Source organism: Oncorhynchus nerka, linkage group LG6 (genome assembly GCF_034236695.1).
Source record: "Oncorhynchus nerka isolate Pitt River linkage group LG6, Oner_Uvic_2.0, whole genome shotgun sequence".
Taxonomy (NCBI): domain Eukaryota; kingdom Metazoa; phylum Chordata; class Actinopteri; order Salmoniformes; family Salmonidae; genus Oncorhynchus; species Oncorhynchus nerka.
Window position 1 is genome coordinate 59489462 of NC_088401.1, and position 23274 is coordinate 59512735.

General features: G+C 41.6%; 1 protein-coding gene across 1 annotated transcript; it reads left to right on the forward strand.

The window, feature by feature from the left end:
* Positions 1-1334: 1334 nt before the first annotated feature.
* On the forward strand, positions 1335-22667 carry npm1b (nucleophosmin 1b). The gene is made up of 11 exons (XM_029662217.2): positions 1335-1416; positions 1710-1792; positions 2531-2650; positions 4430-4523; positions 4653-4744; positions 4878-4933; positions 5050-5128; positions 6484-6582; positions 18899-19009; positions 20074-20148; positions 21314-22667. Exons 1-11 carry the CDS (start codon positions 1365-1367, stop codon positions 21365-21367), a joined length of 915 nt encoding a protein of 304 aa, XP_029518077.1. The 5' UTR covers positions 1335-1364; the 3' UTR covers positions 21368-22667.
* The last annotated feature ends 607 nt before the right edge of the window (positions 22668-23274 follow it).

Below are 23274 nucleotides of genomic sequence, written 5' to 3' on the forward strand. Positions count from 1 at the left end.
TGAAGCTGTTAAGAAGCCTTTTGGACCTAGACGTGGCGCTCCGGTACCGCTTGCCGTGTGGTAGCAGAGAGAACCGTCTATGACTTGGGTGGCTGGAGTTTTTGATAATTTTTAGGGCTTTCCTCTGACACCACCTGGTTTAGAGGTCCTGGATGGCAGGAAGCTTGGCCCCAGTGATGTACTGGGCCGTACGCACTACCCCCTGTAGCACCTTGTGGTTGGATACCGAGCTGCTGCCATACCAGGCGGTGACGCAACCAGTACCTAGTAGCCTCTCGATGGTGCAGCTGTAACATCTTTGGAGGATCTGGGGACCCATGCCAAATCTTTTCAGTCTCCTGAGGGAGAATAGGCATTGTCGTGCCCTCTTCACAACTGTCTTGGTGTGTTTGGACCATGATAGTTTGTTTTTGATGGGGACACATAGGGACTTGAAGCTCTCGACCTGCTCCACTACAGCCCCGTCGATGTGATTCGGGGGCTCAGCCCTCCTTTTCCTGTAGTCTACGATCAGCTCATTTGTCGTGCTCAAGTTGAGGGACAGCTCCTCTCTATAGGCTCATCATTGTCGGTGATATCAGGCCTACCACTGTTGTGTCGTCTGCAAACATAATGATGGTGTTGGAGTCGTGCTAAATCACACAGTCGTGGGTGAACAGGGAGTGCAGGAGGGGACTAAGTCCCCCTGAGGGACCCCCATGTTGACGATCAGCATGGCAGATGTGTTTTTGCTTACCCTTACCACCTGGGGGCGTCCCGTCAGGAAGTCCAAGATCCAGTTGCAGAGGTAGGTGTTTAGTCCCAGGGTCCTTAGCTTAGTTATGAGCTTTGAGGGCACTATGGTGTTGAACGCTGAGCTGTAGTCAATCACTAGCATTATCATGTAGGTGTTCTTTTTGTCCAGGTAGGAAAGGGCAGTGTGGAGTGCAATAGCGATTGCGTCATATGTGGGGCGGTATGCGAATTGGAGTGTGTCTAGGGTTTCTGGGATGATGGTGTTGGTGTAAGCCATGACCAGCCTTTCAAAACACTTCAGGGCTACAGATGTACAGTGTTACTACACAGGTATAAAAGTATACCCAGTATACCCAATATTAATGGCAAGTGTTTCACCATTACAAAACAGCAATATCATATACTACAGTAGATTTTCAAATCTCAAGTATCACAGGATTATTTATAGTTCCTTTGCAATGTCTCCATCTGCTGGACATAAACCACAGTGGGGTTCCCCCTTTTTGTCCCACCCAGGCTTTGATTCGATTGGACGAATATGATTTCCACAACTCCCTTTTAGCTATCCCATTGGGTACCTGAGCTGTCACTTGCCTTTACGGAACAGAACAATAACATTCAGGGGGAAAATGGCGGAGGATAGCGTCCCAGATTTAACCAGACCTCAAATGTATTTATTTGGTGAGCACGTCTGTACTGCCACGATAAATTTCAGTGCACAGTTAGTAATAGCAGACATTTGTACTTTGTTACATAGCTATAACTCTCCCAAACACACCAAATATCTATATTAAGCTAGCAATGCATATGAGCTTCTCGCGCCAATTCAGCAATACCCTCTTTTGTTAGCTAGCAAGCTAGCAGGCTAGCTAGCTTAATTTGTTATCAATGATACTGTTATGTTTCTGTTTTCAATGTAGAATGTCTACAGCTATTTGCTTAGAGTTTGCTAACCTGTGTGTTGTGAACATCAGGTTGTGCACTCAAATCGGACAAAAAGGAGTTCAAAGTCGAGGTGGAGGACGATGATGCGGATCATCAGCTGTCACTCAAAGCAGTAAGATTTTGATGCCAGTTCTGAGATCGAGTTTCCATTACAGAATATCATAATATTGTAGCTAGCTAGCTACTTGGCCAACATTTCATCATGGCGTTTTAAAACAATAATAATGTATTAGGTCGTGACAACTGATGCATTTCACTATGCTACAACTAACGTTACTGTGAGGTAATTTAATTTTAATAATTCAGCTAGCTGTATGTTCTTAAATATTCTTCATCAAGTCTATTTATTTTGACACTTTCTGCAGTATATTTGTCTTTGCACCTGTGCAGACTGGCACCTGTTAATTTTTTTTGTGGGACAAATACAATGGAAACTTAATGGAATATCTAGTCTATTTCACCTGTTTTCCTTTTGTTTCATTACTTTTGGAAAATAACAGAAATCCCTTTGTACCAGTACACCACAATATCAAGTTCACCTTTGTCAACATAATGAGTAGAGATTTTTACTAGTCACAGTTCTTTGATGTGTATTTAAAGGAATAACATATTCGTCAACAGACAATGTTTTTCTTTGTTTTCTGCTCCTTTTCCTACCTTTGCAAATGACCCCGTTCCTCTCCTCTAAATAGATATCCTCATTGTAACATTCTTTCAGTCACTCTCCCTATTTGCCACCAAGCAAAGATGGTGATTGACAGACAAATGAGGGAGACTGGAGGGTGTTGGCGTGTTCCAACATGGAAAAACATACAATATCATATCTGTGAAACAGCTGTTGGTGTTGCAGGTGTGCCTGGGTGCGGAGGCCGAGGATAAGTTTCATACGGTGGAGATCGAGGGCGTCACATACGACGGAAAGACCACCAAAATTCCACTGGCTGTGCTGAAGCCGTCCGTGCTGCCCTCTGTGAGTGTTTTAGAATGATGAATCGCCCTAGTTCGTGCTCTTACTCACCTTAAGCTTTAGGAATGTTCTTTTAACCCTGTCCCTTATTCCACTTTTGTAATAGCGAAAAACACTCCACTCCATTACCATGCAATTACTCAAATAACGTGTTGTTACTGTAGTAATTACAGTGTTTCTACACAGATGCTACAGGTATTTTTGGCCATGACCCAAGTCACAACACTGGGCTGGATTCAATGAACCACACAACCTATTACTATCTTTCCTCACGCTACATTTGTGGCTATAGAGATGGCGACCTACGCTTCTTATTTAGTAAATATTTTCTTAACTCTATTTCTTGAACTGGATTGTTGGTTAAGGGCTTAATCATTTCACGGTAAGGTCTTCGGCGCATGTGACAAATACAATTTGATTGGATTATGACAAGGCCATGCCAGTGATGGGCTAATTCTCCATGATGTCAGCCTGGTTTCTCCTAAAGCAAAGATGGGCAACTTTGATGGGGGTGGGGGCCACAAAAAAATCTGAACTCATGTGGGGATGCAGTGGCTTGGGGGTCTATGCACCCACATCTATACCCACACATGCAGTCAGAGCCAGCCCTAGCCTTTTGGGGACCTAAGTGACATTTTTTGGGGGGGAGCCCACCAAAACAATTTATAATAATAAAATATTGCCGTTTTAAAGCAAGTTTTCTATAATTCTACACATTTTAACATAGGGCGGAGAAAAAGCTATTTTATAATTAATTTCATACAATTCTACAAATTTGTCCATGGAGTGGAGAGAAAAATGTGCAGTTTTACAGCTAATTTCCTGCAATTCTACACATTTTGCCATAGGGTGGAGAGAAATCTTTGCAGTTTATAAAATGATATCTGAGTGAGAGTAATGGGGGGCCCCCAGCTAGACTAACTTACCAATAAATAAAAAGTGCTCTGTGACTGACACAAGATAAAAAAGTGATGCATAACCACATTTCAAAATTGCAGCTTGTGTATTCTAATATTCTAACTCTCAGCAGTAAGTTGAGACCCTGACTGAATTCCCCCAAAACATTTTGTTTTTTGGGGGGGATTGATCCACGATCCTAAAAAAGGCCGCTAGTCGCCCATCCCTGTCCTAAAGTAATCCAGTTTCTGCATATTAAATGGAAAAAATCTGACTGCCGCCCTGATCCAGAGGTCCAGAGAACACTGTCGCCGTTTCTGACTTCTATTGTTGTAACATACTTGGCTTGTTGGCTGCTGCTGGGCTTGTGTGTGTTTTGGTTCTGATTCAGGCTTGAAAACACTAGCTGTGAGTGGATAATTGCGTCACTTTATGGAAGTTATCAGTACCTGAACACTTCAACAGTAGTTACTCTAATACCTACACCTGTGTTTTGTTTGGTTACCATCACCACCAGAACAATGGCCTGGCACTTAGGAATTCACATTCACAACCGGCTGCACCCACAACTTTTATATTTAAGTCGCTCTGGATAAGAGCGTCTGCTAAATGACTTAAATGTAATGTAAATGTAAACAAGCAGATACAAGTGAATAGATGTTTTGATTTTAATATGGTAATACATTAGAGCATTTGATAAGACCCTTTTGCTAGCAGATCCATGGGATTCCTTCCCCATGGGGAAAAGGCTAGTTTAATTTACATTCTCTGATGTCATTTGTGACATACTTCTACGTTTGATAGTTTCAGCTGCTCATAAATGTGAAACAATTCAAAATATTGATCCTTTTGTTCCACATTCTAATGCTCTCCCCTGTTTGGCAGGTGAGTTTAGGAGGGTTTGAGATCACCCCTCCAGTAACCTTCCGTCTCCAGTCTGGCTGTGGACCAGTGTACATCAGTGGACAGCATTTTGTCAGTGAGTGACTCTTTTATTTGCAGTCTGCTGGTTTAGTTGTTTGCATACTCTCTTCGGGCTTGATATAAGGTGACATTGTGACAGTACAAGATATCAGCGCTGAATGCGTAACCTAATCTCAACTTGTAGGTGTGAAGGACTCTGATGAGGAAGAGGAGGAAAACAACACATCACCTGTGAAGAGGCTGTCAAGCTTGACCTCAGGGAAGCGTCCTGCTCCGGTATGTTCCTCCTGCTGTGTTAACTCATGCAACAGGCACATAATGGGAGAAATATATTGTATTGTATTCAACTGCATACATCAGGCCTTGTTAACAACAGTTTTACATACATTGTGTTTATTTTCCTTTGCAGAAGAAACTGAAAATGGAGTCAGATGATGATGATGATAGCGATGAAGATGACGACGAGTATGAATGTTCGCATTTTGTATTTTTGGTTGTTTGGTGTGTCTTGCGTCATGTGCTTTTGATGGGCCACCATTAGATAGCCTGACAAATAGATGTTCTTGTTCTATTCATTGTAGTGATGATGACGACGATAGTGATGAAGATGAGAGTGAGGTGAAGGTACAGAAAGTTCCAGCCAAACCAACCATAAAGAAAGTAAGCCCTGTTATTCTCTGTTCACAAACGTAGCGACCACAAGACCTTGACTAATGACACTGGGTATAGATGATGTACCTGATATGTCCACTAGGTGTCATGTTAGACAAAGACTTGTCCATGTAGACTAGCGCCAATAGGAGATCCAACAAGTAGTATTATGTCATCTTAGATAGCTAGGATTGTGACACATAACACCAGACCTTGGAATAGACACAGGATAAGATGTTTCACAACATAATGTAAAATGTTTTAGGCATATTTTATTGTCTTACATCAAGTCTCATTTGTTGTATTGAGTATCAGTGTCAAAGACCATTTTGTCAAATTCTTGTTATTATTGCAAGTCTGGTAAACTAGACATGTTTTTAGTGCTCTGATTTGCACTCGCTGACCGGCGGCCATTTTGCTGGAGACGAAGCGGGGAAACTTTTTCATCTTGTTCCCTCTAGTACCCATCTGGTTTTTCGAGACTAAAACACAGGGTCTGCGGGTATAATGATCGGATTTCTCCTCTGTAATCTACCTGAACACTCACTGTTTCACCAGCACCGTGCAAAGCGAGACGCAGTAAAGACAACTTGATTAACACAGCCACACGTCTAGGCTTGGGAATTCCCATTTCCTTAACCCCCCGCCCCTGCCCCCTCTCCTTGATAACTTACCTAGGTCTACATGTCCTGTCCCTCTGTCCTCCTGCTGTCTATCTTTCGCTTTCATTCCTCACTTTATTCTCACACACCGCCCCCCTTCTCTTGTCCAACAGTTACTCATCGCACTTGGCCTTTGTCTTAGAACAGTGTGTGTGTTTGTGTGGCTGTGTATCGTTGTGTGTGTTTGTGATTTGAACTGTGCCAGGCCGAGAGAGATGAAAGCGAGGCAGATGCACATACCTGATGTGAGCACTGATTGTAGCCCCAGGGCCAGATGACAGCTGAGCCTTTCTGTCACCTGTTGATTTATTCTGCTATCCCCCCTACAGACACACATCTTTATTCTACTTCCTCTTCTTTTCTTTGCTCTCTTAACTCTTTGTCATGCTCATACTGCATTATAGTGATGAGCAGTGACAGCATGGGTATTAATACGCTTCCTGGGTTGAAACACTGAGAGGATGGCGAGCATACTAATTACTGTTCCCCCAATACACTATTTTACTAATTTCCCATTTCCCTCCTTTTGAAGATCTGACTGAAGTAGTTTATATAGACAGGCAGGCAGTCTATTTTGACAACGGCAACACGTTTTTGCTGTCAACATGTCGTCATCCCAAATTAAAAGATTAGTGGAAATTGGGTTTTCTATTTTGTATGGTGCTTCCTGCATGTCTCCTAACTAGTTCCGTTGTCTCTCAGAGCCCGGAGCCTTTGGGGAAGAAGCCGAAAAGTGTGACATGGGCGCAGAATGGCTCTCCAGGGAAACAATGGGGACCATCAGCTAAACCTCAAACCAAGGTAGGTCAACTCTTACACCTGTTTAGACCTCTTTAGACCAACATGAAACCAGAGTAATTACTCTCATCCAAATGAAGCACTGGTGTCTGCTCCCAAAAGTGGTATTTTCATTTGGCTGGTGAATCGTAGAGTTTTCAATCTATGGGTAGGCTGGACACCTGACATTTTAACAATGTTTTTTCTGATAAAAACTAGTTCATTGCATCCGCCGTGGAGCCCAGTTTCATAATATTACCATATGTCCCAGCTGCTTGCCGTAGTTTTGAAGTAATCACGGAATAAACAGGCCTTATTTTAGGGCATTTTTCACCCTGCCAGCTCCTATTAGTTCTATTGAGCACCAACTCGCTTTCCGAACGTTCTATTTCCAGCTTATTGATCTACGCCACAATGTCTGCTTTGCTATTGCAATGAGACCTGCCCACGTTGCTGGTAGTTCAAATGTAAACAACAACTAAAAATTACTCATGGAATTCTGAGGTCGTCCCATTGTTTTCTATGAGGGAAATATAGGTATGTCTACCTATTTCGCCAAATATCTCGCAGTGTGTATATTTTCCTTTTTTTAAATAAATGGGACACTATTTTAATCATGAGAATCTCCTCTTTCTAATTATGTAAGTCTGGGCAGTGTATTCCATTGTCATCAAACGCTACACCAAAAATAGTCAGAAGTTACAATTTGTTCCTACTTCCTTGTTATGCAGACATAAGCGCACTTGGCACCTTCGAGGTACGGATGTTTACTTTCTACACAGGTTGTTATTTTTCAGTTTCGTCCTACGAACAGATTGTAGTGGTAAAATAAAAAGGGATACATTTTTTGGTGCCATTTAGGCTAAATGGAATTCTAAGGTTCACTCCAGTCAAAACAGGCACTGCCAACGTTCCATTCCATTCATTTGCTATGGGCGCGCACTAGTGTTCCAGCTTAGCCAACGCTCTTTTGACATTTTTCAGCCTTGAGTGAATTTTGACTCGTTCTATTGTCCAGCCTACTATTGGATAAGATCATGTGATTCCAAAATAGGCCTGGAGCTGAGGAGGCAAGGAGAGATTCCAAAGAGTTGTTTGTGGTTAGGCAGTTCCAAAGCAGACAGTTTAAAGGGGCAGTCCAAAAGCAGACAGTTTAAAGGTGCATTTGTGGTCTAGGCTTCAAAATAAACTCATGGAAAACACATGTTATCTGCCAGCTAGTTTAGAGAGAAGAATCTTAATAACAGTGTTATGCTGTTGAACATGAAAAATGGAAGATATCTTTCAGCATATAGGAGTTGTGATGCGCATAGAGCATACACATCAGCTGTTTGTTCCATGAAATTGCTGTTCATGGGGGACAGTATAGAAAATCCTGCATGCCCTAGCCACATATATGTTAAGTTTGTCACAAGAGACTACATTTTCTGTAAATAAATCGTATTAATACCTATGTATTTCCGTAGTAGTTACACAGTCACATTTGAATGTTCACAATAAGACACATGCTTATTATGTAAGAGGTGTCTGCTCATAAGACCACTGTTCCAGAAGTACTTGCCAAACCTTCAACAAGCTGCATTTAATTAAAGAACTGCAAAAGAATGTGATTAATCCAAGTAGCAATTAGCTCAAGACTGGTGCTTAATTACTCAGGTGGAATTTCTTGGACAGCGGCCTTACAAACCCGAGGATTGAACTCTCTCTGTGTTAAACAAACACATCTGACCCCTGAACACGTTTCCCAGGATGGGGTTTAAGACCACGACCTCTCGGCCTGACCTACCGTTTTGAGTTGCAGACCACCTTTGAAGCCAAAACACCCCTCCCTCCCACCTTTGCAACCTTCTCGTTTTCCACCCCTCCTTAAGAATGCCCTAATCAGCCCCTCCACCCACCCACGTAGTCCCCCAAATGAGTCTAGCTTAACTTGAAACAGTAGCAGTGACCTTTTGTCGCAGTCATTTCTCTCTTGTGTTGACATAAAATAGACTATAGACTCGAACAGCTACAGGTTGTTTTTGCCTTAATCAAATTACAAATGTACTTACATTCATTTATGTGAACCTCTCATTTAGATATTAAAAACTTCATAGCAGTGTCTCAAAAATTCAATCTCATTTTCTCTCTAACAATATGTCAGGAAAGACGCCTTCAACACTTCCTGTCATGGCAAGAAATGATCAAAATCCTCACAGCACGTTGTTTCGGACTGAAAACTGTACCCTTTGTACGTGATGTCAGACACTAATGCGGTGAGATGAGGTGAGGTGAGACTTGCTATGCTAATCACCCGGGGTGGTGCGTAGCCCTCGAGGCAGCGTGCGGTATGGTAGAGCAAACGCTTGCTAATCTAGCTAATTCTGTAATGGTCGCTGTTCACCACGTCACGACAGCCGTTGTTAAAATGCTAGTGGGGATTAACCAACAGGCTAACCTCCGAAACCTCCGCAGTGTTTTCCCTAAGTACATGGAGTAACCAGACAAATAAAAAAAATTGCCAGCCAGGGAGTTCTGGGATGGGGGGGTTTAGTTTTCCTCCATTTCCGCTCAGCTGCCCGCAGCCCTGTTCAGTGAGCACGCAGAGTCACTCTGCTACAGAGCAGGAGGGGAGGGTCGAGGAAGGGGGACAGTGGGAGTTAGAGGCTGAAAGGGAGGAGAGTAGGGCCGAAGATGACGCATGGCCTCCTGTGTAGGGGCTGAGTGGGTATGGTTGAAGAGTTAGTATCAATAGCTTTTATAACCTTCAGTCTTTTTACTTTTATCATTTTTTGGAGAAGATTGAGGCTTTCTCCACTACCAATTGTTCCTGCAGTGATGATTCAACATCTTCATCACGTTTTTTCACAATTTATCTGCCGGGAAAAAAACAATGGTAGCGATTCAGTTCCCGGCGTTCACTTTGAAGACCTGTTCAAAAAGAGGCATTCTTCTGCAAACAACCCATCACTAGGCTACACTGACAAGTCACATTAGAGATCACTGACGAGTCACTTTAGAGATCACTGACGAGTCACTTTAGAGATCACTGACGAGTCACTTTAGAGATCACTGACGAGTCACTTTAGAGATCACTGACGAGTCACTTTAGAGATCACTGACGAGTCACTTTAGAGATCACTGACGAGTCACTTTAGAGATCACTGACGAGTCACTTTAGAGATCACTGGCGAGTCACTTTAGAGATCACTGACGAGTCACTTTAGAGATCACTGACGAGTCACTTTAGAGATCACTGACTAGTCACTTTAGAGATCACTGACGAGTCACTTTAGAGATCACTGACGAGTCATTGGCATGTCTTGACATGGGCTTTGAATCCTAGGAAAATAAAAAACAAGATCTTTGGTTTATTGTCCCGATGAGAAGCTATGGACATATAACTACGTTGTATGATTTATGAATATCAAAGAGACATAGGAGATTTCCTTTATTCAGTCAGATCGACACCTTTTATGAACTCATCGTACACATTTACATTACATGGGACGTGTAAATTCACTCACAGTAGACGATGAAGAAGCATCATGCTCTCCCTCTTCTGTAAAAATACATTTGACTGCAACCCCAGTGCACAAAATTAACCAGTACCGAGAGGCAGGACAGACAGCAGACTGACAAACCAGCAGTGTTCCCCTATCATCGCTCGCTTTGTGACTGACAGGCGCCTGTCCTGTCAGTAGCTCACTAGAACATGCATATCGTTCATTCTAGCGGGAACAGGCTATATAAACTTTTCTGACAAGCGAATTGAATATTTTAAATGAAAAGAAGCCTAGTTAGTTTATGGAAACTAACTAGGCTTAGGGAAAACCCTGGCCTCCTGCCAGTTTAACCCCCCAGTCCCACCCTACCTAACCCCGACCCCCTTCCCTCAGCCACCCCTCCACCCCTCTCCACAGCCTCCTCACACCCCTCGCTTCCTGGACACACCTTCTCCCAATTGCTCTCATTATGAGTGTTTGATGTCAGGGGCAGCAGGCAGGTTTCTCCCAGAGGAAGCAGGCGTTTTCTTAGTGCAGGTGACTGGTCATTAGGGTGGCTCGTCAGATCCTTTGCCAGTACCTTTCTCACCATATTTATTAACTCTTTGTCCCGTTGTCCACGCTTTTTGGTTCCAGGAAAATGGGTCGATATGACTGTCATTTGAGTTTGTTGGTCTAAAGTTGAGTCATCTATGGTGTGTTAGTGCTTTTGATTGATGGAAGTTGAAGCAGGCTGCCTGCTCTGTGATGATGCCTCCGAGCAGACGCCACAGTCATAAAACTGTAAGATGCTCTGCCTGGGATTCTCCTGAGAAGACCTACATCGTCAGTTTTGGCAACTGATGGACACCCAGTTCAATTTGCATCTGTGTCTTGCCAACCTGTTAACGATTATTTTAATCACATCTCAAATTTTCCAGATTTTTCAATTGTGCTGCTTGAATAAAGTTGAGAGGGAAAAACGTTTTTTTAGTCTTGGGAGTCGGAAGTTTCTCAGCGAACCATCTTTTGTCTCCTTACCCAGGCTCCAAAGCCCTCCTACAAGACACCAAAGGGACAATTACTACCTCACTCAGACTTAGCCGGCAGAAGTGTCATCATGACCATGTGTTTGAATCGGAGGCAAGCGATTACCTGAAATGCTAGCGTGCAAGTGATTAAGTCATATGTCCCATCTGTAATCAGTGTCTGGCGCAGATTAAACAGCATGCTCTGTCTATCTATCAGCTGTTTCAGGTCCACAGCTGTCCTTTGGAAGTGGAGAGCCGCCCCCAAATAATAAATACGCCGGACTTTTCTTGGCCGGGAGCCAGTGGCAATTGTTTTTTTTTAGAGTCGGAGGTGTGAGGGTGTGTGTGTGTATTTGTGCGTTTCTTTTGTCCTCTAATTTGATACCTTTGATCTGTGCGATGAATGCCGATTTCTGCGGAGGAAAGAGAAAATGATTGCATTCTCCAAAGGGAAGAAAAAAGAACCATGGTCTTGTTTTTTAACCTTTCGGTTCAATCTACTTATTAAACCCGTGTCTACTTTTGTAAAGAGGTTTCTTTATTCATCCCACAATCAAGATACTGTATCTAGTCTCTGTTATTATTTCAGGTAATGATCTGTGTTTACACATTACTTTCAATATGCTTCAAATACAATGGTTTGAATTAGCAACAAGCCTCTTGTCACTTTCCGGATCCACACACTTGTTGTGGACACACACAAACTGATGTTGCCGTGGTGATTCTGGGTGACATATAATTTGAACGTGTTAACTTTGAATATACTATCGTCATTGGCTCCCATCACCTCTTTAGCTGCTATCTTCACAAAATTCACAAAAATTCCCTGTCTTAGGTCAGTTAGTATCACCACTTTATTTTAAGAATGTGAAATGTCAGAATAATAGTAGAGAGAATGATTTATTTCAGATTTGATTTCTTTCATCACATTCCCAGTGGGTCAGAAGTTTAAAAACACTCAATTAGTATTTGGTAGTATTGCCTTTAAATAGTTTATCTTGGGTCAAACGTTTCGGGTAGCCTTCCACAAGCTTCCCACAATAAGTTGGGTGAATTTTGGCCCATTCCTCCTGACAGAGCTGGTGTAACTGAGTCAGGTTTGTAGGCCTCCTTGCTCGCACACGCTTTTTCAGTTCTGCCCACACATTTTCTATAGGATTGAGGTCAGGGCTTTGTGATGGCTACTCAATACCTTGACTTTGTTGTCCTTAAGCCATTTTGCCACAACTTTGGAAGTGTGCTTGGGGTCATTGTGCATTTGGAGATCCATTTGCGACCAAGCCTTAACTTCCTGACTGATGTCTTGAGATGTTGCTTCAATATATCCACATACTTTTCCTACCTCATAATGCCATCTATTTTGTGAAGTGCACCAGTCCCTCCTGCAGCAAAGAACCCCCACAACATGATGCTGCCACCCCTGTGTTTCACTGTTGGGATGGTGTTCTTCGGCTTGCAAGCCTCCCCTTTATCCTCCAAACATAACGATGGTCATTATGGCCAAAGAGTTCTATTTTTGTTTCATCAGACCAGAGGACATTTCTCCAAAAAGTACGATCTTTGTCCCCATGTGCAGTTGCAAACCGTAGTCTGGCTTTTTTATGGCGGTTTTGGAGCAGTGGCTTCTTCCTTGCTAAGCGGCCTTTCAGGTTATGTCGATATAGGACTCGTTTTACTGTGGACAGGTACTTTTGTACCTGTTTCCTCCAGCATCTTCACAAGGTCCTTTGCTGTTGTTCTGGGATTGATTTGCACTCTAGGAGACAGAACGTGTCACCTTCCTGAGCGGTATGACGGCTGCGTGTTTCCATGGTGTTTATACTTGCATACTAGTTTGTACAGATGAACGTGGTACCTTCAGGCGTTTGGAAATTGCTCCCAAGGATGAACCAGACTTGTGGAGGTCTACAATTTTCTGAGGTCTTGGCTGATTTCTTTTGATTATCCCATGATGTCAAGCAAAGAGGCACTGAGTTTGAAGGTAGGCCTTGAAATACATCCACAGGTACACCTCCAATTGACTCAAATTATGTCAATTAGCCTACAAAAGCCATGACATAATTTTCTTGAATTTTCCAAGCTGTTTAAAGGCACAGTCAACTTAGTGTCTTTTCAAAACCTTTTGACATCATGCACCATCATTTATTGATTTAAAAAAATATATATTTGACCTTTATTTAACTAGGCAAGTCAGTTAAGAACAAATTCTTATTTTCAATGACGGCCTTGAGCACGGTTACATGTACACAATGATATGATTATTGTGCGTAGCCGGATTGATTTAATAGTTTGTTTAAAACCTTTACATGCTTTGCATGAAGAAAGATTTCCATAAGAATCCTTTTCACACGAAAAATCTAAAATCAGGCTACTGATGGGACTTTTGATAAATGCAGAAAATCGCCAATTAAAATAAAACGTTCTACCGCAGTGGCCATGTTATTTTTGCGATACCGTTTTGATTCTCAGTTCTGACATATGTAGTTTGTATGTGAAAGCTCTTTCTAAGATGTGTGCTTTCAGTTTTTCCGAACTCACTTCACTCGTGCATCAGAGGGGGACGTTTGCGCTACTGGTGCTGGCATATGTGCTGATCAAATGCACCGCTGGGACATCGATTTAAGCTGTTTACATGTCCTAATAATTAGAGGGATTGCTCAGAACCAGGTGTTTTAATCGGTGTATGCTTACTTTGATTATGACCGATTTAAGATAAGCAGAGTAAGGTGTTTACTTGACTATTGCCATACTCGGCCTACTGCCATAATCAATTTTATATTGAATTATTAGTCTCCATGTAAATGTACTCATTAGCCTTTTACACTTGTTTGAATTGGCCTATATGGATAGGGCTAAGTTGAAATGTTTCTAACAGAGAAAATATGAAAAGCATATGCATGACCATCGTAGGAATTGAAAGAGAACAGCTTGGAGATCATGGGGAAATTATTAGACCAAAGTTGAGGACACAACAGTTCACCTGACAAGACTGAATCCAAACACACTGTTACACTGTTGATTTTATGTGAATTCTACATTGACTGTAATTTTCGTCTCATTTGTTGATAACAAATTCTGAAAGTATTCTGGATACATTCAGTAACATGATTAGAATATTCCTGGAAAATGTGGAGTAGATGCAACATAGACCAACACAGGTTCATTCTATTCAGAACAACCCAGGGCATGATGCCATGTAATCTTGTAACTGTACATCAAACATAGTGATCATGAACGTTGACACTGTACAGTGCCTTCGGAAAGTATTCAGACCTCTTGACTTTTTCCACATTTTGTTTTACGTTACAGACTTATTCCAAAATGTATTAAATAAATAAAAATCCTCAGCAATCTACACAGAATACCCCATAATAAGCGAAACAGGTTTTTAGACATTTTTGCTGATTTATTAAAATAAAAAACTGAAATACCTTATTCACCTAAGTATTCAGCCCCTTCGCTATGAGACTCGAAATTGAGCTCAGGTCCATCCTGTTTCCATTGATCATCCTTGAGATGTTTCTACAACTTGATTGTAGTCCACCTGTGGTAAATTCAATTGATTGAACATGGTTTCGAAAGGCACACACCTGTCTATATAAGGTCCCACAGTTGAAAGTGCATGTCAGAGAAAAAAGCAGGGAGGTGAGCAAGAACCTGTGGTCACTCTGACAGAGCTCTAGTGTTCCTCTGTGGAGATGGGAGAACCTTCCAGAAGGACAACACTCTCTAGCACTCCACCAATCAGGTCTTTATGGTAGAGTGGCCCGGCGGAAGCCACTCCTCAGTAAAAGGCACATGACAGCCCTATTTATTGGAGTTTGCCAAAAGGCACCTAAAGACTCAGACCATGAGAAACAAGATTCTCTAGTCTGATGAAACCAAGATTGTACTCTTTGGCCTGATTGCCAAGCATCACGTCTAGAGGAAATTTGGCAGCATCCCTATGGGGATGCATGGTGGTGTCAGCATCATGCTGTGGGGATGTTTTTCAGTGGCAGGTACTGGGAGACTAGTTAGGATCAAGGCAAAGATGAATGGAGCAAAGTACAGAGATATCCTTGATGATAACCTGCTCCAGAGCACTCAGGTCCTCAGACTGGGGTGAAGGTTCACCTTCCAACAGGACAATGACCCTAAGCACACAGCCAAGACATCGCAGGAGTGGCTTCAGGACAAGTCTCTGAATGTCCTTGAGTGGCCTAGCCAGAGCCTGGACTTGAACCCAATCGAACATCTCTGGAGAGACCTGAAAATAGCTGTGCAGCGATGCTCCCTATCCAACCTGACAGAGCTTGAGAGGATCTGCATAGAAGAATGTGAGAAACTCCCCAAATACAGGTGTGCCAAGCTTGTAGCGTCATACCCAAGAAGACTCAATGCAATCATTGCCAAAGGTGCTTCAAGAAAGTACTGAGTAAAGTGTCTGAATACTTATGTAAATGTTTTTTATTTTCTATAATTTACCCCAAAAAATTACAAACCTGTTTTTGTTTTGTCATTATGTAGTATTGTGTGTAGATTAATGAGTTGGGAAACAATTTAAACCATTTTAGAATAAGGCTGTAACGTAACAAAATGTGGCAAAAGTCAAGTGGTCTGAATACTTCCCGAAGTGACTGTATGTGACATGAGTTTTATGATATGGTAATGTAAGTGCACATTTGGACAAACGGGTGTTTGGCTTGCTTGTAAGACATCAAAACGTTATTTATTATAATCCTCTTAATTTACAGCATTTCCCTCACTCAGACAATAAAAATGTGCAAAAGTTGCCCAATTAGCAGGAGGGATGGGGGCAACTTTTTATCACTTGCGGAGTTGAAGTTCAGAACGGCTGTCAGTCAAAACCCATACAGCGCTGTGAAGCGCAGAGCCAGAGCTGTGATGTAATGTATAGCATTTTAATGTAGAGCCACTGCATTCCAATTTAGGCGTATGTGTAAATTAAAGGTGATTCTGATCAGTGCCCAAATCTGCCATTTTCAACCCGTACAAGTGTAAAGGGAAACCACTGTAACGTCAAGACGCTAATACGCACAACTGGAGAGGTAATATGATGCTCTTCACAAAACCCTGATAGGAGGGTTTGGGTCGGGTGCTGGTCATTATTTTCACTGTACTACGGTGCTGGTGCGGGTAAAAAGTTTTTTAAGGCAACCGTCAAGTGTTCACTAGGATCAAAAATGTTAGAAAATGGTCATAATAAAAAGCACTCTTTCTTTTAGTTATTTCTTCAGTCGTGTGACAGAAAGCCTCTCCAACAAGGTCCCTCTCCCCTAGTTTCAAACACAGCCCCAGCCGTCAATGAAACCCTGCAATCACAGTGGATTCCAGCCGGTCCGGCATGTAGGAACAGGCTCCCTGCTTGTGTAACATGCAGCCGCGGCGGCGTATGGCGTGTCAAAGTGTGTCACACTCACACACTCCTAATTGAGGACCTCTGGGGCCAAGTCCGCCCGGCTCTGGACACACCTGTAGCCCTGTTAATGCTATGTTGGTGGAGAGCTCTGTGAGGCTCACACACGCTGTATGCACACACACATACACACAAAAAAAGGAAACTAGTGACATTTATGACAATCAAATGTCAGCTTACATAATTGCTATGAGGGGATAAAGTCTCTCACCACTATATAGGGCCTCTGAGTTCGTAATATTACTCAATATTACTTCTCTTGCCGTACAAAAAAGTTCATGAGAAGTGTTCGTTGGTTGCTTTTCACACTAAGCCATAGCGCAAAAACATTTCGCGAAACGCGAACAAGCGGTCGCTGCTTTTCTCATGAGATAGTGACCCGTTTCACAGTGTCAGTCTGGGGGAGTTAACCTGCCACTGAAAAACAAATTTTTTTTCTGCTCCTCTTGGCAAACAACCCTCCCCAGAGCTCTGTTGCTCAACGCTAAAGTCTGGGCTTGCCCTCGACTGCTTGGAAGCAATAAAAGGATAATTTGTACCCACCATATTTGTCAAAAGGTGGTGTAATTAGGGTAGAATGTGGTGTGTGTTTGCTTTAATCCCCTTCCAGCTGGTTGCGCTCACCCCAATAGAGGAACCTTTCTCACTCACAGTAAATAGGTCAGGATAGGGGCTGGAACCAGTGCACTGAGCACAGCCTGGGCTGGCCAATTCATGAGCTACAACCAATGACTTGATGCCAGTTGGGAATAGGGATGGGCATTTTAAATTATTTCACTATTCAAATAATGATATTTTTCCTGATATCCGTTTTGTCGAAATTTTGTATTTAAAAAAAAAAAAACTTAATTGGAGACTTGCTTGCGTGACGAGAGAGCGAGAGCGAGCCAGCGCACTGCGCTCTGCTTGTTTCAGCAGAAGGCTGGGGGAAGGGCGAGAGAGGAGCAGTGGCCGGCGTGTGACAGTCTGTGTGGCACGGAGGAAGAGAGATAGTGAAAGCAGCCGAACTGACTTGCGCTAGGAGTTAGACAAACTTGTTGCTGCAATAGGTTATCCCATCTGTTAGTACCTGTCTTGACTGCATCAAATCATTGTAAAGAAACTAGCTAGCTACAGTAGCCAGTTAGTTAGCCAGCTAGCTAGCCTGTTAAACTCTGAGTGGTCGTTCTGGGCCCTGTACAGAGCCCGGTGAGAAAATGTTCAACAGATAATAGAAAGTGACATATCATTTGAAAGTTACAGGTCTTGTCTTTTTGGAAATCAAACTCAAATCTTACTGCCAGACAGGTGATATATTTACATCAATGGATAGGTAGAGACTTCAGCTTCCTCCTCATATATGTAAATCATTCCTTTATGACATTGCACAAGCCCTGCACCTCCATTAGGTAAAAGGTCAGACATTTTTTAAATGTATTTGTTAAAATCCTTTTGGAACAGACATTGTTGACATATTTTATCTCAAACCTAGACCTTCAAATTTCTTATTCCACGGGGACAATTGGGGGACCCCACCCCCATTCTTAATTAAACTACATTTCAGGGTTTTTTGGTCTGCTCTATCTCGGACTCTGTAGGAGTCACATTTGTTTCTGATACATTTATCTGAATCCCACAGTTCGTACCTCTCTAAGACCGAAGTGTACTTTATGAGGATAATATACAATATTATGCGTTGTCTATGAAATGCCACCAGTGGGAGTCAGAGTTTAACAGGATAGGTAAAGTAGCAAGGCTAATTGAGGCTACGTTGGTTGATAATTTTTGCCTACTCCTTCTCATTTAGCCAACTTAATTCCCTAATTTTAATTCCATTTTGCATTTATTAGAAATTTCCCACTTCACTTGCTACACATGCCCTCTGACTGTAGTGCCGCTGTGATTGGAGAGTAACAAAACGCTACACGTGTGAAATGTGTGTAGGCTACCGGTGGGTCTTCGTTATGGGGCGCACTCATACAAACTGTCATAAAACTGTTGTTTTATTTTTAAAAATTGAATGTAATGGTCTATCGTTGTAGGCTATGTAGCAATTTTTAAACAAAGCCTTTTCATTGTTAAAAATAGGCCCATATTTTTTTTTCAGCTAATAAATGAATACTCTCCCAAGTAATCGAATACTAACGTCCCCTTTAATTTTCAAATAACCATGTCCATCTCTCGTTGGGATCGTGCAAATGGCCTAGATGTCACTCATAGATACATTGACGGGATGTACTTGGAGGGTTTTGGCCAATGGACAGTGGTTTTCTTATAGGGCGGAGGAATACACTAAAAACCTATGTAGCCTACATTGAGATTAGTGCTTATTGACAGCCATCTAGACATAGCCTAAGTGTCAACCTTTCAGTTAGGCTGGTTAGTTACTGGAACAAGCACACCACTGAATGATACTGTGAATGATGTTGATCTTGTTTGACTTGCAGACACCAGTGGGAGGAAAAGAAAAAAGGCAGAAGGAAAAGTCTGGAGCTGGCCCATCCAATGTTCTCACCGTGCCCGAAATCAAGAGCAAGCTAGTGTCGGCAGCCAAAGAGGTAACACAGTTGTTTTCATGCTTCCAACATAGAGCTTTGAGAAAATGCTGCTCCATATCTTAAAGGCCCAATGCAACAGATTATCACGATATCAAATCATTTATGGGTAACAATTAAGTACCTTAGTGTAATTGTTTTTCAGTTCAAATGCAACAAAAACAAAAAAAAATCAACAAAAAACTATTCTTGAGCAATCATTTTGCTAGGACTGTCTGGGAGTGGTCTGAGTGAGCACTTATAAGAGGGGCCTAATGGGAGGGATATGTAACCTGAAAACCTATTGGTAGACATGTTTAGAACGCTCTTTGTTATTGGTCTATTAATTTATACCGCTTGGTGATGTCACCAGGCAAGCCAAAACCCCACTAATGTAAATGATGCCGATTAGAAAGTCCTGTGTAAATTGTATTTCCAACCAGCAACTATCCGGAAATAACTCTGATCACATATTTTCATCGTTTTACAGTGTTCATTTCATCAGCTGTTGTACTATATTATACAAAACACAGGATAAACAGAATTTTGACTGCACTGGGCCTATTAGCAAAAGTCCACGGGTTATCTTTAATAGTGGTTATTCCTCCCTTTGCATGGTTGCAGACATAACATGCCATAAACGCCGTAGTTGTCTTGGTAACAAAAGTATTCTCTGAAGACAATTCAGCAGTACCAATTTAGGGAAAACGGATGTCCTGTTTTTCCCCTCTGAGGCTGCAGCGAAGCTTTAGTGGAACACATGATACACCTCTTCCAGAGTGTGTGCGAATAACCTCTGACCTTGCTAATGGCCACCAGGTCTGTTGTGGGGTACTGACCACTGGCGCTCACACAGCCATGACGTCATACAGAGGGATTAGTTTATTGTCTTCTTCTCTTACAGCCACTTCAGACTGGATGGACCACACATGTCAGCTTTACACCGCCACCTCATATTTGCCTCGTGTGAATGATACAGAATTGTAGGCTATACATGTTATGTAATATTGGTAATAATGTTGTTTTCCCTCCAGTTTGATTTAATGTCTCACCCAAATTAAACATATTTACTGTCTCTTTTCCATCAGGGAAAACCTTTTCCAAAGACCGAGCAGAAGTTTGAAAACTATGCCAAAAGTGCTTTCAGGATGTCAGACAAAAAAGTAAGTATTTTTCTTGTCTTGGTAGTGAAATCGTTTTTTGTAGCAGCAGCAGCATTGCAGTAGTTTAGATAACGATTGCCATTAATTGCTGAATACATTTTAAAATATATAACACCTAGCTTAAAAACAAAATGTTTTTCCCAACATGTCCCAGTTATTTCAGATAGTTTTGTTGCAGTGAAATATGTTCATGTTGGGTCTGCGGTCTCTTAAGGGATAGAATGGGAGTAGACCTGCTGAGGCAAAGTCTTCCCCATTGATTTACTGCCGTAGTTCTCTACCAAGTGTCTTTTGTAGCCCTAATGAACGGACCGGAGGTATGCGAATGGTACCAGTCTCTCACATGTTCAAGGTCTTTGACTAAGTGAAGGAATATTTCTCTAGATGGATTTAGGGCTACTGGACTCTAGTACTACCTGTTCTTAGAAATGCTGACGTAACGCAGGGACTCTATGTACATTTAGGATTGTTTTTACTCACGTCATTGCAGCACCTAGTTGTAGTTTACTTGGAGTATTTAAGTAAAAGAGTCCTTTTATCTTCACCACATGGTGCCAAGATGGTATTCACTAATCACCATTATATCCCAGTTTAGTTTCTGGGAACAATTGGAATGTTTACGTCAAAAAAAAAAAAAACGTTTAAATGGGAATGCGTGTGTGCGTTTATTGTGTGTGTGTATGTGCAAGAGTGTGAATGTGTGTGCATTCAAGTGTGTGTGTGTGTGCGCTAGGAAGGGTCACAAACCAGGTTCTCTTTTTATTAATGAGGAAGCCTTTGAGATCCCACAGCCTGACATGTTAAGGCCTCCATTAAGATTGTGCTGTCAGCAGCAGCAGTTGTTTGTGCAGGTGAAAACTCTATAGACTGCAAGGTGCGGTCAGGGGAGGCTTGATCCCAGTGTGTAGAACACATCTGTGGAAGCGATTTGGTTCCAAAGCCAAAGACTTTGAGATGTGTCAGACTCCTAGTCATTCTTTCTGGTATGTACTATTGCCCCCACCCAACCCCTTGTACCCCTAAATGCCGTCTCAGTTCATTGTTCCCCAGGCAAGGCGCCCACTAAAGGCATTCTGTAGTAAAAGTGAGTCATGGACTCATAACTCTCTGCTATGCAGCACGTCATTTGGATGCATTATAATTAGTCTCTCTCTCTCTCATACAGGTGGTTAGAGACCTCTGGAACTTTGTACAAACATTGAAAACAGAGAAGAAATAAGTAATTGTATTTCTTACAGTTACATTAGATACGTTTTGCTTTCTCTATGCTTTTATTTCCCCAAGAACATTGAAGGTGCAATGTTTAAACCCCTTACTAAGAGCATCAGTGAATACGTGTAACAATGTCACCCCTGCTAAAAGAACTGGTTGTTAGCCTACTGTTGGTGCCCATCAGGATACCATAGGCCTTTGAACTATGGGGATGTTTTGCCAACTGTTTTATATGTTAAATATGACCCAGCCTATTAAAGGAATAGTTCATACATAATTTTCAAATTGCATAGGCTGTTGTCTGTCGACCCAGTTTTAGATGCATATGTGGGTTATTTAGTTAATTTCACCAGCATCTGGTTAGCTCAGTTAGCTAACCAGAGCTGGTTAGCATTCTTAGCATGTCCATTAGTATCATTTGTGGCAATGCTAGGATAAACATTACAAAGGAACCATATCACCCCAGAAGATGATCGGTAGTAATTAAGTGCATGATTTCATTACCGTTGCTTTGTGAAGTAACTGGGTTGATAGACGGAAGCCTAGGTAAGTTCGGAAATTATGTTTTTATCATGTATTTTTAGTTAACTGTTCCTTGAAGGATTGTGTTTGTATAAATCCTGATGACATTGTTGTTTGTAAATAGTCCGTACAATTAAATGTGCTATGATGGCAGCTTCAGAATAATGTAGATCTGTGTAATTATGGTTTTTCAATCTCCTCTGGTTCTGGCTTCTGTATTTTAGTATTTCGTGTTCATTTGAACATTTCTCTCTAGTTTAGCATTGTTTTTTTGTTTTTTTATCCTGTAAACACGTTATGTTTTGGTCTTGTTATGTTCTAGCGAAGTTAGTTGTTAATACTGTACTGGAAAATATACTGCTAGTCAAGAACCCTCTTAAATTTGATGTCTTGGTAAGTGTATTGACTGTGGAATGATAAGACACTGTTGTTAACCCAATTATGAGTAAAAAGTCAAGAGAATAGAAATAGTTTATTAAAGACATTTCATCACTCACTGAGAAAAACGATCAATGAACCACATGCTCCATTAACTGCAATTGGATCTTACATGTTTATTATATTTGGGCTGCATGGTGTGAAAGTCGACAGGAGGAAGAAAGGCATTGGACAATTTCATGAGAGTACTTGTAATTTGATTTGCTATTTGAAGGATTCTTGATACGTACGATGCATGTCAGTTCATAGTGGTTGTTTAGTTATGGCTTGTTAAGATCAACGTATCTGTCCATTTTTATCTGTCTGTTTTTTATACCTTTTACCAGAATAAACCAAATCTAACCCTGTGGCATTTGTAATACAGCTTCACTTTTAGTAGAGTAATCAGACAGATGTTGACATCTGGATTTCACACATAAATTCATACTGTAGTCTAAACTCAGTTTTTCACAATTCCTGACATTTAATTTGAGTAAATATTCCATATTTTAGGTCAGTTAGGATCACCACAGAATAATAGTAAAGAGAATGATTTATTTCAGCTTTTATTTTTTTCATCACATTCCCAGTGGGTCAGAAGTTTACATACACTCAATTAGTATTTGGTAGCATTGCCTTTAAATTGTTTAATTTGTGTCAAGCGTTTCGGGTAGCCTTCCCAATACCTTGACTTTCTTGTCTTAAGCCATTTTTCCACAACTTTGGAAGTATGCTTGGGGTCTAGGATCACCACAGAATAATAGTAATGAGAATGATTTATTTCAGCTTTTATTTTTTTCATCACATTCCCAGTGGGTCAGAAGTTTACATACACTCAATTAGTATTTGGTAGCGTTGCCTTTAATTTGTTTAATTTGTGTCAAACGTTTCGGGTAGCCTTCCCAATACCTTGACTTTCTTGTCTTAAGCCATTTTGCCACAACTTTGGAAGTATGCTTGGGGTCATTGTCCATT

Coding starts and splice junctions, on each gene's coding strand:
- npm1b (XM_029662217.2), top strand. CDS start 1,365: ATGGCGGAGGATAGCGTCCCAGATTTAACCAGACCTCAAATGTATTTA. Junction 1,793..2,530: donor ATCAGCTGTCACTCAAAGCA/GTAAGATTTTGA, acceptor TTGGTGTTGCAG/GTGTGCCTGGGTGCGGAGGC. Junction 5,129..6,483: donor CCAAACCAACCATAAAGAAA/GTAAGCCCTGTT, acceptor GTTGTCTCTCAG/AGCCCGGAGCCTTTGGGGAA.